This window comes from Homarus americanus, unplaced genomic scaffold, assembly GCF_018991925.1.
Source record: "Homarus americanus isolate GMGI-L3 unplaced genomic scaffold, GMGI_Hamer_2.0 scaffold74, whole genome shotgun sequence".
Lineage (NCBI taxonomy): Eukaryota > Metazoa > Arthropoda > Malacostraca > Decapoda > Nephropidae > Homarus > Homarus americanus.
In genome coordinates, this window is record NW_024716951.1 from 2,769,185 (window position 1) to 2,784,211 (window position 15,027).

The window sequence follows — 15,027 nt, forward strand, 5'->3', positions numbered from 1 at the left end:
ACCACTCCAGCTCTGTAAACTCTCTATAGTGGCTCCAGCTCTGTGAACTACAGCTCACAACTCCTGACAACTCCCAGCTCGACAACCACATGACTGGATGGCTCCAGCCACAGTGAGCTCCCGGCTCTTGTAGACTCCAGTGAACAGTGTGAGCCAGGTGGATCACTACTCCCCAGCTCTGTAGACTACTCAGACTCCCAGCTCTGTAGACCACTACTACAGTAGCTCCAGCTCTGCTGGGCTACATACTACAGTAGCTCCAGCTCTGTAGACTCTAGTAGCTCCAGCTCTGTAGACCTACTACAATGGCTCCAGCTCTGTAGACTGCATACTATACTATAGTAGCTCCAGCTCTGTAGACCACATACTACAGTAGCTCCAGCTATCTGGTGTTGGTGGTGATGTAGCCCTCTGTCATCTGGTGCTGGTGGTGATGTAGCCTCAGTCATCTGGTGGTGGTGATGTAGCCTCTGTCATCTGATGGTGGTGATGTAGCCTCAGTCATCTGGTGGTGGTGATGTAGCCTCTGTCATCTGGTGGTGGTGATGTAGCCTCAGTCATCTGGTGGTGGTGATGTAGCCTCTGTCATCTGATGGTGGTGATGTAGCCTTCTGTCATCTGGTGCTGGTGGTGATGTAGCCTCAGTCATCTGGTGGTGGTGATGTAGCCTCAGTCATCTGGTGGTGGTGGTGATGTAGCCTCAGTCATCTGGTGGTGGTGGTGATGTAACCTCTGTCATCTGGTGCTGGTGGTGATGCAGCCTCTGTCATCTGGTGGTGGTGATGTAGCCTCTGTCATCTGGTGGTGATGATGTAGCCTCTGTCATCAGTCTGTCCCTTGTTCTTCACTTCTGTAAGGTTAGATGATTTAAATAGTTATATAGATTTAATGATAAATAGATAGATTCACAGACTTACTAATTGGCAAAGCCATCAGATACTTATTTATAGTAGGGTACTTTGCTTAAGCTAGGTCTCTCATCAGTAATAGTATGTCTACAGGAGAAATAGTGAAAGTTTTCTGATAAATTTAACAAGCAATACATTGCACTTGGACTAACCGAGGTTGGCAGATCAATTTAACAATATAATATATTGGGGTTAATACAGAAACAGCTTCATCTGTTATGTATTTTTGACGTTTAGCTATGAATTGTTTTACACTATTACTGGTTTTGATGTACTGTAGTTTGGTAGCTGTAAAGAAGAAAGTGTTTTTTGCTTGACTGCAAACACCAGGTACGGTACAGTACTGTATACAGCACCACAAGAAGGTACTGTATACTTTTTTTGAGGTATGGAGCCTCTAAATGTTGACATAGCTTAGGGCTTCAGCATGTCTTAATACAGCCCTTCGTCTTGCACTGATTGTAGTGATTATATAGTTAGTACAATACAGTACAGTACAGTACAGTACAGTACAGTACAGTACAGTACAGTACAGTACAGCACAGTACAGTACAGTACAATACACTACAGTACAGGTAAAGTAAAGTAAATTTAAGTTTAGTGTAATACTGTACAGTACTGTACATATTTCTACTTTAATGTTAAGAATGTCAGAGTAGCCAAAGTGCAGTGCCTCTCTCCACCCACCAAAGCTCCAGCAATCATATAGGAAAGTAAGTGTCCTGGAGTGTTCAGTTGTTATTATGCTTTTAAATGGTAATATCAAATGAAGACAAGTTTTTAAAAGGTACTGGATACAGGGAAGTGTACAGATGAGGTGTGTGTGTGTGTAAGATAGGTGTAAATATGGAGAGAATGTAGAGATGTCTAATAAATATGTTAAAGAAGAGGTACTGCATTTAACCAACCTTCTGGAAAACATGTAACAACACACAAGTGAACATACTGGACGTGGCATGGTATATGTTTTACCTTAATAAGAAATGAGTTTATCTTGGGCCACTGCAGGATGAGTGAAGGAAGTGGGTGAACTTTTGACAGTTTCTCTAATGCATCTTTGTTGGTCGGTCCACTCAGTCTACTTCCCCGACCTCGCCTTCATCTGTCACAATAAAAAGTGAGTTAGTGAAATACTGTACAGGCATCCCTCAAAGTACAGAAGCTTGAGTAATGAAATTCACATTGAAGGAACTAAAAAAATATGGAATATTCTTTGCGATACAGAGGAAAAACTTCCATTAGTTACTGGGACACTGCACAGTACAGTACTGGTATTGGTTTGCTCATATCCCATGAAGGATCTCCACTCCAACTTATTACACCTAAAGATTAACCACCTGAATGCTATTTGTGGGGATGAGGTTAGGTTAGGTTAGCATTGGGTGGTCAATGTTAAGGTGAAATAAACTAGGGTGGAGATTCATCAGGTGATCCCACTATTACAAGGTGCAGTAAACTTGGTGTGGGGGGGGTGGAGACCTTTCAGGCTTATACTGTGTTTTCCTTTTAATTTGTATACACGCTAAAAGTTTTATAAGGTAAGTTTAAAATTTAAAGACCAAAATATTTTGTGCACAGCAAAGTTAGCCACAGATCTGTAATGTGCAGTTAAGGGTCCAGGAATTTTGAGTGTATGTTTTAGGGCTGCAGTCCCATACTGTACCTTAAATTTACCATTGAAATACATAGAATGATTTAACATGATTCATCACCACCCACACCTGCTGTGCTGATAATGAAGTGAAAGAATTAAACATAAAACTTTGAGATGACTATCACAGATTCATATTATTCTTGATGGCAATCTTTTTTTTTTAGAAAAGGTAATACTGTACGAGTATTATAACTAATTAAGATGAAACACTTTCAAATATTATTGATAAAGGTGGAGGAGACAGTTACCAAAATTCCTGGAGATATTATTTGCATGACACTGAAAACGAAAATGGAAGCAAGATTATACAGAACCTATTTGAACCTGACCTAGCCTAATCTAACATCCTAACTTGTGGACATTTTCAGCAGATGCTATACAGAAGTTGGAGGCCTTTTAATAGTGGTGTTATAGGAGAATGCTTAGAAAAGGCTACACTGAGAGAAAAACAAATTAAGAACTTCAAGAGAAATACTTGAAATGTAGAGAAAAAGAAAAATGAGATACTTGGTCATATAATTAGGGATGAAGGAATAATGACAAATATTAATGGGCAAAGTTGAGGATAGGAGGGCCAAGGAAAGGCAGAGACTGGGATGGATGAAATAAATTACTAACTGGGTTCCCAGAGAGATACATAACCTCAGAGGATTGGTAAAAACAGCCCAAGAACCTTTAGTGTGGAGGAGTCCTCCACTCTAAAGGTTCTTGGGCTGTAGTCGCCAACCCACAGATATGAGGAGAGTACTCTGTATAATTGATCTTTAAATTCTGTCACAACTGCAGTTGAAAATGTATAATTACAAACACAAAGTAATTGTTCAAGCACGATATCAATTACTATGGAAGGAAAATGCAGGGGTAAAAAGGTATTTGCTCCCGTGTTGGCAGAGTGACAGTCCTGTAACTACTGTGTAACCTAAAGTTACCATAAATGTGTGTGGCTATGTGCTTTCAACTGACTGATTAAATTGTAGTTTAAGACACCATGACACATTAAGAAAGTTGCTTTTATTGGTACCAGATATCAAAGTAAGAACTTTCTGCTTAATATGGCAAGAAGTTCGGGGAACAGAGCTTCCCCAGCTAGAAGTTAGGTAAGGTTTGGTAGGTTTCTTTGGTTGGTTAGGTCAGGTTCTATTAGGTTCTAGTAAATGTAGCCTCGTTTAAAATACTTACTATAATAATTATAACATCTGTGGAAAAATTAATCAAATCGAACAACTCCTTCTGGTGGTGCTGTTCTCAGAAATGACCCCATTATTTTCATCTTCATAAACTCCTAACACAGGCTCACAATACATGACTTTTTTTTAACTGACCAAATCTAATAATATTGAAAAAATTATATCTCGGTTATCGTTAATTTACGGCGGAAATGTCATAGGAAAAAAGTTCTTAGAATTGTCTAAACATCACGAAAAACACATTAATAACAGCGAGAGAAAGACCGGTGCACGACTGAAATTTCACCCCAATTTTCACTGATTACATTAGGGAATATTGTATTATGTTGGGGGAAAAGATTAAAATGAGGGTAATCATGTACTAACCTAACCAAACCTAATATAACCTGACCTGACCTGACCTGACCTAACCTGACCTGACCTAACCTGACCTGACCTAACCTGACCTGACCTGACCTGACCTGACCTGACCTAACCTACCCTAACCTATATCTTAACTCGCCTATATCTAGAATACTAAGCATTTGCACAAGAAAATTAATAGAATGAAAAGCATAATCAGTGAACAAAACTGTGGTATAACCGCAGTTTCGCACAATATGGATCTCGAGTTGAGCAATGTGTTTTTCCGATTGTTTAGATAATTTTAAGACACTTCTTTTATAACGTATCCCTCGCAAATTACTTAAATGTACCGGAATCATCATCGAAGAAAAGTGTCTTAAAATTGTCTAAACAATCAGAAAAACACATTGCTCAACTACTAGGGGTATTGTCCAAAAGTGCAGTTTAACCAAAACTCTCTTTTAAAAAAACTCATAATTACTTAACCACTGACGGTCACCAGCCGTATATTTGCCTTTGCTGCTTTATTAACTTTAGAAAGTTAGTTACTAGAATTAAAATAAGCACATACCTGAATCTGCTGTTTCCCATACACAGCATCTGAAAGGAGTGCCATTTTCGTTCATATAAGGAACAATAATCATCCCATAGATTGGGAAAACAGTTTAGAAGTGTATAAATCAAAATGTGTCACAGCTGGTACGAGTTCTCTTATAATTGTTTACAACTTGACATGTTCTGTTGAGTACGAGTTGTCCAACACCTCGCCACTGCTATGCTTTGATGAAGTACAGGTGAATCATAAAACTAAAATTTGCAATAAAATTAAATCATTTCTACTGACAACTGCAGTCCTCATCAGTTAAATAAAATAGTATACTATAATATATAATCAGGTTTAAATGTAAAAATGTTCCAAACATGCCACCTCAGGATATTTAAATTACGGTTACTAAATAAAAGGAAATGACAACAGAAACACATAATGAAAATTTAAATGATCTTAAAAGAAAACACAAAACGCTGGAGAGCTTCAAACAACGTCAGCTAGAGAAGGTACAGAAAAGGGCCTGCAGAATCATGCTCGGCGCAGAGTCATGCTCGGCGCAGAATACTCCAGCTACACCAACGCTCTCTCCACCCTGGAAATGCCATCCCTCGGTGACCTCCACCACCAAGCACTGGAAAGGTTTGGCCGTGGACTACTGCACCACCCTCGCCATCGCCACCTCCTGCCACCTGCAGCCCCCCACCCACCTCGCGCAGTCCGCCACTACAACAAAATTCAGCCCATAAGAGCCCACACCGATAGAAATAAGAACAGCACCATCCCATCTATTGTTAAAATAATAAACAACTCCTGATTTATGTACTGTACAGCCCTGTAAATGTATTCAATGCATATTATATCATTATGTCTAAATCTAATGTAAGTCTGTATATTTTCAGCCAACGGCTGCAGCTCTATTAATAAACCGTTTATTATTATTATTATTATTATATGAGCAATAGGGGTTGGGTGTAAATGGGTCTGCCCTGTATGGGCCATGGGCCAATGGGCCCGCTGCATCTTCCTAATGTTCTTATGTTAAAGTTTTAACCAGAATGTCATTAATAAGGGGTCTAAATCGTAGTTGTCAGAATTCAAGTTGAAGTTAGGAATCTTCTGTATATACGTATACTGACTCAACTAATTTTGAAATAAAGTGTGTGTGTGGTCATTAAAGTACAGGATGTGGTCGTCATCAGCCACACAGTTGTCTATCACAACACCTTACCATAAACTAAGTAAACTTTCACTCACCTGTTGGTTCAAGTGTCCCAGGTAATGTCGTCTGCCATCCTCCATCACATTGACGTAAACACAACTTCATATTTTCTTGGCTGCATCGTTCCAGTGTTGGCCCATCATCAACAAATATATTTTAAATGATTCTAACACACAAAATCCTTATAAGTCTCACATTACCACTGTTTTCAGGAGCGTTGAAGATCTTCCATTATTCCCTTTAAACTGACGACAGCAACTTGGGTACGGTGAATATTTTGGCCATTATTAAGATGTCCTTAACGTAACAACTTGTTAATGTATGTATATTCTTAGAGGTTGTAGTCACTACACAGTCAACTTCCCGGGCCGTTCGTTAGAAGAGTATTAAATGTCTCTCACTCTTCATGTTGACGTCTGGTGTGTTGACCACCTCGGGTCATGTAATAGCGATATATCGTTGTTTAGTCTAAACGAATTATATTATAAGTTAATTAAATAGTTACTAATATAGTAATTGTATCATATTATATTTTTAGTATTGAACTCTTAATAAAGCCGAAATATTAATTATTACAAGCAAAGTTCTCAACAATGTTAGCAGTATATAACTCACAGCCCGACTACAGGCTGGCTACTCTGGTTCATTGTTGTCAGCAGATCGTAGAACACAACAGGTATACAAACACAACAGGTATACAAACACAACAGGTATACAAACACAACAGGTATACAAACACAACAGGTATACAAACACAACAGGTATACAAACACAACAGGTATACAAACACAACAGGTATACAAACACAACAGGTATACAAACACAACAGTAAATTAAACATTATGGTAGAATAAATCAAGTTTTGGTCAGCATTATAAACTACATGAAAAATACCAAATACCATTAGAGTTATTTATTAAGGAGCAGTTGAGTTCAGCTGTGAACTAAGAGGAGATAACTTTATCAGACGGTTATTGTCAACAATGTGATATAGAACAGACTGTGGGGAAGACATCAAGATGTCACCATCCTGTATATTGTATAACCTTTTTTGGGTTACCTACAGGATGGTCCTGTATATATCCTTGGTGTCTCCAGGGGTCCTAGGGCCCTCCAGGGGTCCTAGGGCCCTTGGTGTCTCCATGAGGCCCTAGGGGTCCTTGGTGTCTCCAGGGGCCCTTGGTGTCTCCCCTAGTCCTTGGTGTCTCCAGGGGCCCTAGGGGTCCTTGGTGTCTCCATGAGGCCCTAGGGGTCCTTGGTGTCTCCAGGGGCCCTAGGGGTCCTTGGTGTCTCCAGGGGCCCTAGGGGTCACAAAAGTCATATGGTGTCCCAGAGATCCTAGTCTCCCAAGTTAAGGGATTCTGAGTGGTGCCAGGTTCACTTAGCATTACTGTAGATGGTTCTTAGCCGGGTCATTTAAATGCTATACTGCATCATTTATAATTATTGATGGACTAGTGAAGGGAGTCCTAACCTTTTTCATATTATTTGCCACTTGACATGTCCATGGGGTAACATTTCTTCCACAAAAAGTTATTTAAGTCTTTTATAAACAAAGTCAGTATTATTGGTAATACATTAATAAAGAAAGAAGGAAAACACTTCTATAAGACTCAACAAATAAAACATCACATATTTATCATAATCATTTCATTATTATATTTCTCGTCATCAATTACATAATTATTATTTAAAACTTGATCTTTAATTAACTGTAAGTGATATGCATCTCTATGAAACTACAATATCAAGTGAACATACGAGCTAACAATACAAACTTTTCATCATCATCATCATCATCATCATCATCATCATCATCATCATCATCATCATCATCACAATTCTGGCTCTAAACTTAATATTTCCCACCAACGACACTGTATAAAACCAAGGCATCTAGGAAAAAAAAACCAAAACTTTGAGGAAGAAGAACCAAGAAACCAAATATTATGTGAGAGAGAAAAAAATACAGTTCTTAGTTAACTTAGGTAAGGTGGAATAAAATTATCTCGAAGACTCTGATAAATTTGATACTTAAATGTGATGTGAGAAATGATGAACGTGTGTGTGTGTGTGTGTGTGTGTGTGTGTCTTAACCCCACGGGGAGGAGGGAACTGTATTCTGTGTGTGTGTGTGTGTGTGTGTATCAACTGTGTCTGTGTAAATATGACCTGGAAAATATACCCAATAACAGGCATTTATTTGTGTCTGTGTATGTGTATATGTGACTACCACACAAGTGAGTCATTAGAAGGCAGGTGTATTCACATGAGATGCATTAAGCTAAGATAGTGATGTCTGAAATCTGAATTGAGAGACTTGGGTTGAACGTACGACGCTACAGGTAAATACTGTTTACAATGTAGTGACTCGTTAAAAGCAACTTATGAACGGGCGTGGGTGTCTTGTAGATACTAAATGTGCTGTAAATGTGTAGATGTCTCTTTTTTTATTTATTTTTTCTTGAAGAGGAGTATTTATCTTACTGTCTCGACCATGGAATAGAGAATGGTCTGAAAATATATCTCCCGGGCTGAGTTTTAGTTTTTAATGTCGATCAAGAGGTTTTAGGTGAGTATGTGAGTGTTGGTGAGAGGTTTTGGAGAGTCTCTGTGTGTTGGTGAAGGCATAAGTGAGTGTTTGTGTGTTGGTGAAGGCATAAGTGAGTGTTTGTGTGTTGGTGAAGGCATAAGTGAGTTTTTGTGTGTTGGTGAAGGCATAAGTGAGTGTTTGTGTGTTGGTGAAGGCATTAGTGAGGGCTGGTGTTAGTGAGGGCGTTGATGAATCTGTGTGTGTGTAAGGAGGTTAGTGAGTGAAGCGTGTCTGTAGGCATCACAAGGCTGTACTGTTGTGTGTATAAAACAAATCTCATATTCAGTACAGCTGCTGCATAACCTGAGAGAGAGAGAGAGTCAACAAAGACACACACACAGGTCTTCAAGTGTGGGCTGGAAGACACAGGCCGACACTGGGGGACAAGTTACTCTCATCCTTAAGGGAGGGGAGGGGGGGAGATATTAAGTGAGCCTTGAACAAATTTCTCCAGGCTGTGTTTACAAGACTCCTGCTGTATAATGATGTTGTTGTTAAGTCTCTTGAGGCTCTCGTTCAGGAGATACTGGTGTCGTCAGAGGCTGATGTGTCTACTGAACGTTGTGCAACATTTATCGTTAACACAGTAATGCCCAAACTTTCAGTGAGTTAAAATAAGTGAGACTCACTCTAGTACACACGTAACACACAATACAGCGTCCCGGGTTTTGTTCGTGTGTTAAGTTTCTCCCTAAAATGAAGACCATGGAATATTATTTCAGGGGCTCACCTGACCTACAGCACGCACAGTTGACGCCCCCAAAAGGTGTTGATATTAGACTTAAAAACTTTACCACATATCTAGTTTTTTATTGTATTATTTTAAGGGCGAAAAATATCATTACGAATCTTTTTGGTGACGTCGACCTCAGAAACTGAATTCATGTAAGAGTCGTAAGTTTTCCCTCTGGTGTTTTACAAATTTCACTGAGTTACGGTAGAATGTCGTCAAAAATGTCAATTACGTCCTGGCAGCTGTCTCTCTCTGTCTCGTTACTTTAATGAACCGGTAAAATACGACTCTCACTGTCTTAGAAAAGGAATTTAGCCAGTAAATTTGTAAGAACCGGACCCTGTTTTGTGGTCATTGAGGTGACCGTGATGTCATTGATAGTGGTCATGGCGTCAGTGATAGTCATGAGGTGGAGGTGACGTCAGTGATAGTCGTGAGGTGGCCGTGACGTTGGTGATGGTTATGACGTCAGTGATAATCGTGAGGTGGTCGTGACGTTGGTGATGGTTATGACGTCAGTGATAGTCGTGAGGTGGCCGTGACGTCAGTTCGTACCTCCTGAACGTGTCCACTGCAAGGCAAACATCATCTCAACACAGGCGATCATAAACACCAACTAAACACAACAGACCTTGGCAACTAACCATGAAGGAGTGAGCTTCTCGTAAACACACAGTACTACTATGAGTCACACACACACACTGTGGTAACGATATAGTGTCTTCTACATAGGCTGAGCATCACAATATATAAACATCACAGATAAGACGGTACGGTATAGGCAGCATCCGGCCACTATAACCGGAGTTTAGTGTATCCAACATCCGTATATATATATTTGTCGCTAACTAAACGATCTATGGCTTTAAGGATGGTCATTTTTATTATTAATCTAAATGAAGAGGATTATCTATAGATACCAATTATCTGTTAACATGAAATATGACTTAATTCAATAGAGTTTATTAATGTTACAGTGAGATGACTCTAGTGGAGGGGAAAAATGAGTTGACTCATAAATACCGTTCAAATAAATAGCGACAACCGATGCTACACGTACACACACACTCAGGTGACTCCCACACACAGCGCCACCTCCTCCCTCCCGCCGCCCCACCACCAACCCCTCCTAATTCACTCATATATTCTATTAAATGCCGCAGATTGTCAAAATATTTTGAAAGTTTATATTTTTTATGACGTATAATTCCAATATTATCTTTTTGTTATTTTTTAAGGATATAAATTAATATAGAATAAGATATAGAGCGTAAAGGTTCATTATATAGGAGGTGAGTGAGTGGTGAGGTGTCTTGGGGCAACTCTGGCGGATTTTTTTTAATGCGCGAATACTTTTGGGTTCAGCAGGTGTGTGAGTGTTGATTAACGGTGTGTGATATTGCAGGTGTGTCTGTGCGGAGGGTGGTGGGAGGCGAGGGTGTGGTGTCAGGTATAAGAACAAGCGGGCGGGCCAGGAGCACCTGTTACTTGTTACCTTACAACTCCAGGAACTTCATGAGAGTCTCGTAGATGAGGTGAGGGTCGGCGGTGCCGTCAGCAGTGTATCGGACACCGTTCACGTCGCCGGTGCTGTGATCCACCACGCGGTACTCCCCGATGATGAACCCGTCTGGAGTCTTCTCCTCCAGCCTGCTACGTCTCACGTTGGGCTCCTCAACCACGTATCCGACGGTGCTGTTGGCGTCTGCGCCTCCCTCCACTACCGTCGCGTCCACGAAGGTCAGGCCGGTACCGTTGTCCTGGGTGGCGGTGGTGTTGATGGCCGTCTTATTTTGGCTGGGCAATTTGGCTCCTCTTCCATAGCCTTGAGGAGACAGCCCGTGGGGGTGGAGGCCCCCTGGCACTACACCGTGGGGCGCCATGCCCGCCGGAGACTCGCCAAAAGGTCTTAGACCTTCTGGAGACTGACCGAAGGGTGCCAGGCCCAGCGGCGCCAGACCCTGCTGAGCTCTAGGGGTCCTCATGAACGGTAGTCGTATTCTAAGTCGTGAGCTGTTACTGGTGGCGTTGACGGCGACGATGTCCTGCGTGGTGATGGAGGGAGGAGGTGTGGTGGAGGGAGGTGTGGTGGAAGGGGGAGGTGTGGTGGAGGAGGAGGTTGGTTGTGGCAGACGCTCGTAGATCTTAATACTGGACACTCGTTCAGCAGTGCGCGCCTCTGTCCGCGACACTGACGTGCTCACACGCTGAGTCTGGAACTGTTCCCCTGGACCTGTGAGCTGGGCCTGTGGGGTCCCTCTGTCCCGAGAGAGACTCGCAGGAGAACCTCGTAGTCGAGTTGTTGGTGTTGTGTCTTTAGTGTCAAGCTGTGAGTCTGAACCTACCGAGCCAGACACCTCGACCACAGAAGTCTCGAACTGCACCTCGCTGTTCCCTCCTCTGTTGGCCCCAAGTTTATCAACTTTATTTGTTGTAAGTCTTTCTGCTTCATCCAGTTGTGCTTGTTGTTGTGGTGGTGATGGTGAAGTGGCTGCCTCTGTGGTAGTAGTGGTAGTAGGAGTAGTGGTAGTAGTGGTTGTAGTAGTAGTTGGAGGAGGAGTTGTGGTTGTAGTGGTTTTCTCGGCTGTGGCCACAGGTGGAGGACGACGGGGCAGAGGTACTTGAGGGTTCTGGTCGCTGGTTGTTGGTTCAGCGACAACATCCACCATCAGAGGATCACTGAGGAGGAAGCTGGAGGTGTGATGGTCTGGGTGGACAGTGTGTACTGTTTTGGTGGGCGCTGGTGTCGCCTTGCTGGGTCCTCCCGTGACGGTCTGGACAAGTGGAGTAGCTTCAGCAGCCGTCATCAAGCGCGGCTCTCGGTGGGGAGACTCAACACGCACCTCCACCACTACTGACGAGGATGAGGTGCTCCCGAGGCTCTTCTTCGGCGTGTTGTCTTGTTGGGCTGACGGGTCCTGGGTCCTGTCGACACTCACTACAGAATCTTCCTTCGGTATTGGTGTAGTGTAACGAAAATGTCGGGGCGAACCACCTCCTGTACCCTTAGGCCTCTGATCCTCTGGCTCTGGCAACTCACTTGTGATGACCGCTGAAGGCTTGGTGATGACCGGAGCCGTCGTCTTGGTGTCGACAGTCGGTGGTGTTTGTGTGGTGAGAGGTGGTGATGATCTTGCTGAGGTCTTAACAGTCACTGACGTCCTCGGCTTTGGTGTTGGATACGACTCTGTGGGTTTCTTCGTAGTAGTGGTGGTGGTCCTTGGCGCCTCCTGGTTGGTGGAGAGAGACTCGGAAGGTCTCTCTGTCGCCGTGGTTCGTCTTGTATTGTCAGGGTCTACCGTCGGTCTGGAGGTCGTTGCTGAAGGGTTGTCTAGTGACGTTTTGTCTCCTGGTGTCGTCTCTGTCGTGCTGCGATATCTATAAGTCGACCTCTTCGTTGTAGGTCTTTTAGTTGTGGTGGACACGACGGACGTTCTTTGTGGTGCGATTGTGGCTGTTGAGTCAATCTTAGCGATGGCGGGAGAGAGTGTTGGTGTGGCGGAGGTCGTCTGCCTTGCCTCCACTCCATGACTCTGTGAGGAAGACGCAGAAAGCGCAGAGGTCGCGGTAGACGCACTTTGGGTAACTCTTGTAGATGACCCAACACGTGGGATGGCTTCCGTAAACCTCAGACCAGACGGTTTTGTTGTGTCTTCCGTGTTGCTGGTTGCTCTAACAGTCTCTTCTGGACCTGAGCTGGTGAGAGGATACAGGTCGTCCAGGTAATAGTAGTAGTTGTAGTCGTAATCATCGTAGGGTAAGTTGAAGGTATTTTCAGGTCGGTTCGTGGCGGCGGGTGAAGTAGCAGGTCTGAGGGGGTCGCTGTTGTCACGGTGGGAGGAGGTGAGGGTGTTGGCTGGGCTGATGGTGGGCTTGACACTGTTACTCCTCGGCGTGGTGAACTTCCCGTCAGGTATAAGATAATTGGAAGCTGCTGCTGTCTGGGGCAGCCTCCTGGCGTGAGGTTTAACTGTTACTGAATCTATGTGTTGAGATACATTCTCTTTTGATGGTGAAGAAGAGGAAGAGAAAGACGAGGAGGAAGAGGAAGTAAATTGTGAGGAAGAAGAAGAAGAGGAAGAAGATACGACAGGGTCGAGTTTCCGTAAGTTACGAGAACTCAACTTGGAGGCCTCGTGCGTCCCCCGGGTGTCGGGAGTCTCGAGGAAGGTGGCGGTATCGTCCCTGAAGGCGTGACGGCCTCCTGGTGGTCGCTGCTGCGTCCTGATGCTGGTCGTTGCTGCTCGTAGCATGTCAGAAGGGTCGTTGTGGGCCGGGGGTCGTGCGCGGGGGTCCAGGATGCGGAGGAAGTCGCTGCCGAAGATGACCCCGCCATGAGCCCTCAGCGGCAACGCGCGGCTCTGACTGCTCGCCAGCAACACCATCTGTAAGAACGGAGGTGAGATTAGACAAGGTCACCTCCCTAACTTGTACTGAATAATATACGTCCTCCATGACACACACACACACACACACACCTATGTGATTCCAGACCATCTCATTCCTCCATTTTAATTCAACATCATACACCTGGCAGCTCACACGGTCGTCTTGCCAACACGTGATGGGACATAAATATGTATTCTTATAATTAATTATTGTGGTTATTGTTGTCGTGCAGTGTGTCTATACGCGAGGATAAACAACACTATATCCTTTGCGATATTTGGACAATATACGATAGTTTATTTGTTCGTATATACTGTAAAGCTGATATAAAGTTATGGTTATCATAACTATTATCATTATTATTAACATACGATAACTTACAGAAATGTTCGACTCATCTACGTCAATGTAAACAACAGTTTTATATCAGATGGTATTTACACTTAATATATATTTTATATAATTAATGGTCCTTATAGTGTCCTAGAGTATCAAGTTTGATAATTAATGATGATAATTGATATATTTACATTACAAATTTATCCAAAATTTAACACCCACACAGGCAGAGAACCACATCTTCGCAGTTAACAATAAAAACGATAATAACGAGAGAGAGAGAGAGAGAGAGAGAGAGAGAGAGAGAAGAACAGTGTCCTTGTCAGCGTTGCCTTGATAATTAGTTAACAAATTGGTAACGTCATCCATTACTACAGCGAACAGTACTAGCGAGGTCTGTGATGTGAGATGAATAGTGAGTAGCTTGTGTGCGTTCATCCCTTCCTCCCCACCCACCTGCCTGCCCACCTTCCTTGACCGCCCACTTCCCTCCCACCCACCTGCCTGCCCACCTTCCTTGACCGCCCACTTCCCTCCCACCCACCTGAACACAACCTCTTCACCATCATCACCACTTTCCACTGATCTACAGGTTAGGTGACGCTCCCGGATGACGGAAAGAATGTTATGTTTATTTCTGGTGAGGTGAGATCGTACGAGAATTAATGCAACTCATTTAAGATGAAATGATTAGTCGTAACTGTTCTGAGGAGAATCTACGTTAAATAATTTAAGATGAAATGATTAGTCGTAACTGTTCTGAGGAGAATCTACGTTAAATAAAGATATACAGCACAACACAACACAACACAATATAGCACAATACAACACCACACAACACACTATAACACAACATAACACCACTCTACTACAACACACCACACTACAACACACCACACTACAACACAACACACATCTCCGGGAAGCGTCAATGAAGTGCTGGACCACCAAGGTGTAGAAGGCAGTACACTACACCTTTACCTGTACTAATTAACACCAGCTGCCTTAATTACCTGTCTGTATGTACCTCACGTCTCCCACCACACCTGTCACTGTCTGCCTTCACCGCCTTCCTGGTATTGTTGCCGTCAGTGATCCTGCTACTGGCCA

At 43.0% G+C, this 15,027-nt stretch overlaps 1 protein-coding gene and 1 long non-coding RNA gene across 2 annotated transcripts in view; both read right to left on the reverse strand.

Moving 5' to 3' along the window:
- Positions 1-725: 725 nt before the first annotated feature.
- Positions 726-6,309, reverse strand: LOC121858622. The gene is made up of 4 exons (XR_006087473.1): positions 5,899-6,309; positions 4,666-4,694; positions 1,881-2,010; positions 726-850 (listed from the first exon to the last, which is right to left on the reverse strand). It is a non-coding gene; the product is annotated as an uncharacterized LOC121858622 (long non-coding RNA).
- A 2,458-nt stretch (positions 6,310-8,767) lies between these two features.
- Positions 8,768-15,027, reverse strand: part of LOC121858623 (mucin-5AC-like) — a 59,181-nt gene continuing 52,921 nt past the window's right edge. Inside the window, exon 2 of the mRNA XM_042355140.1 lies at positions 8,768-13,574. Within this exon, the coding sequence (XP_042211074.1) occupies positions 10,686-13,574 (2,889 nt within the window). The 3' untranslated portion in view covers positions 8,768-10,685. The remainder of the gene's footprint in view (positions 13,575-15,027) is intronic.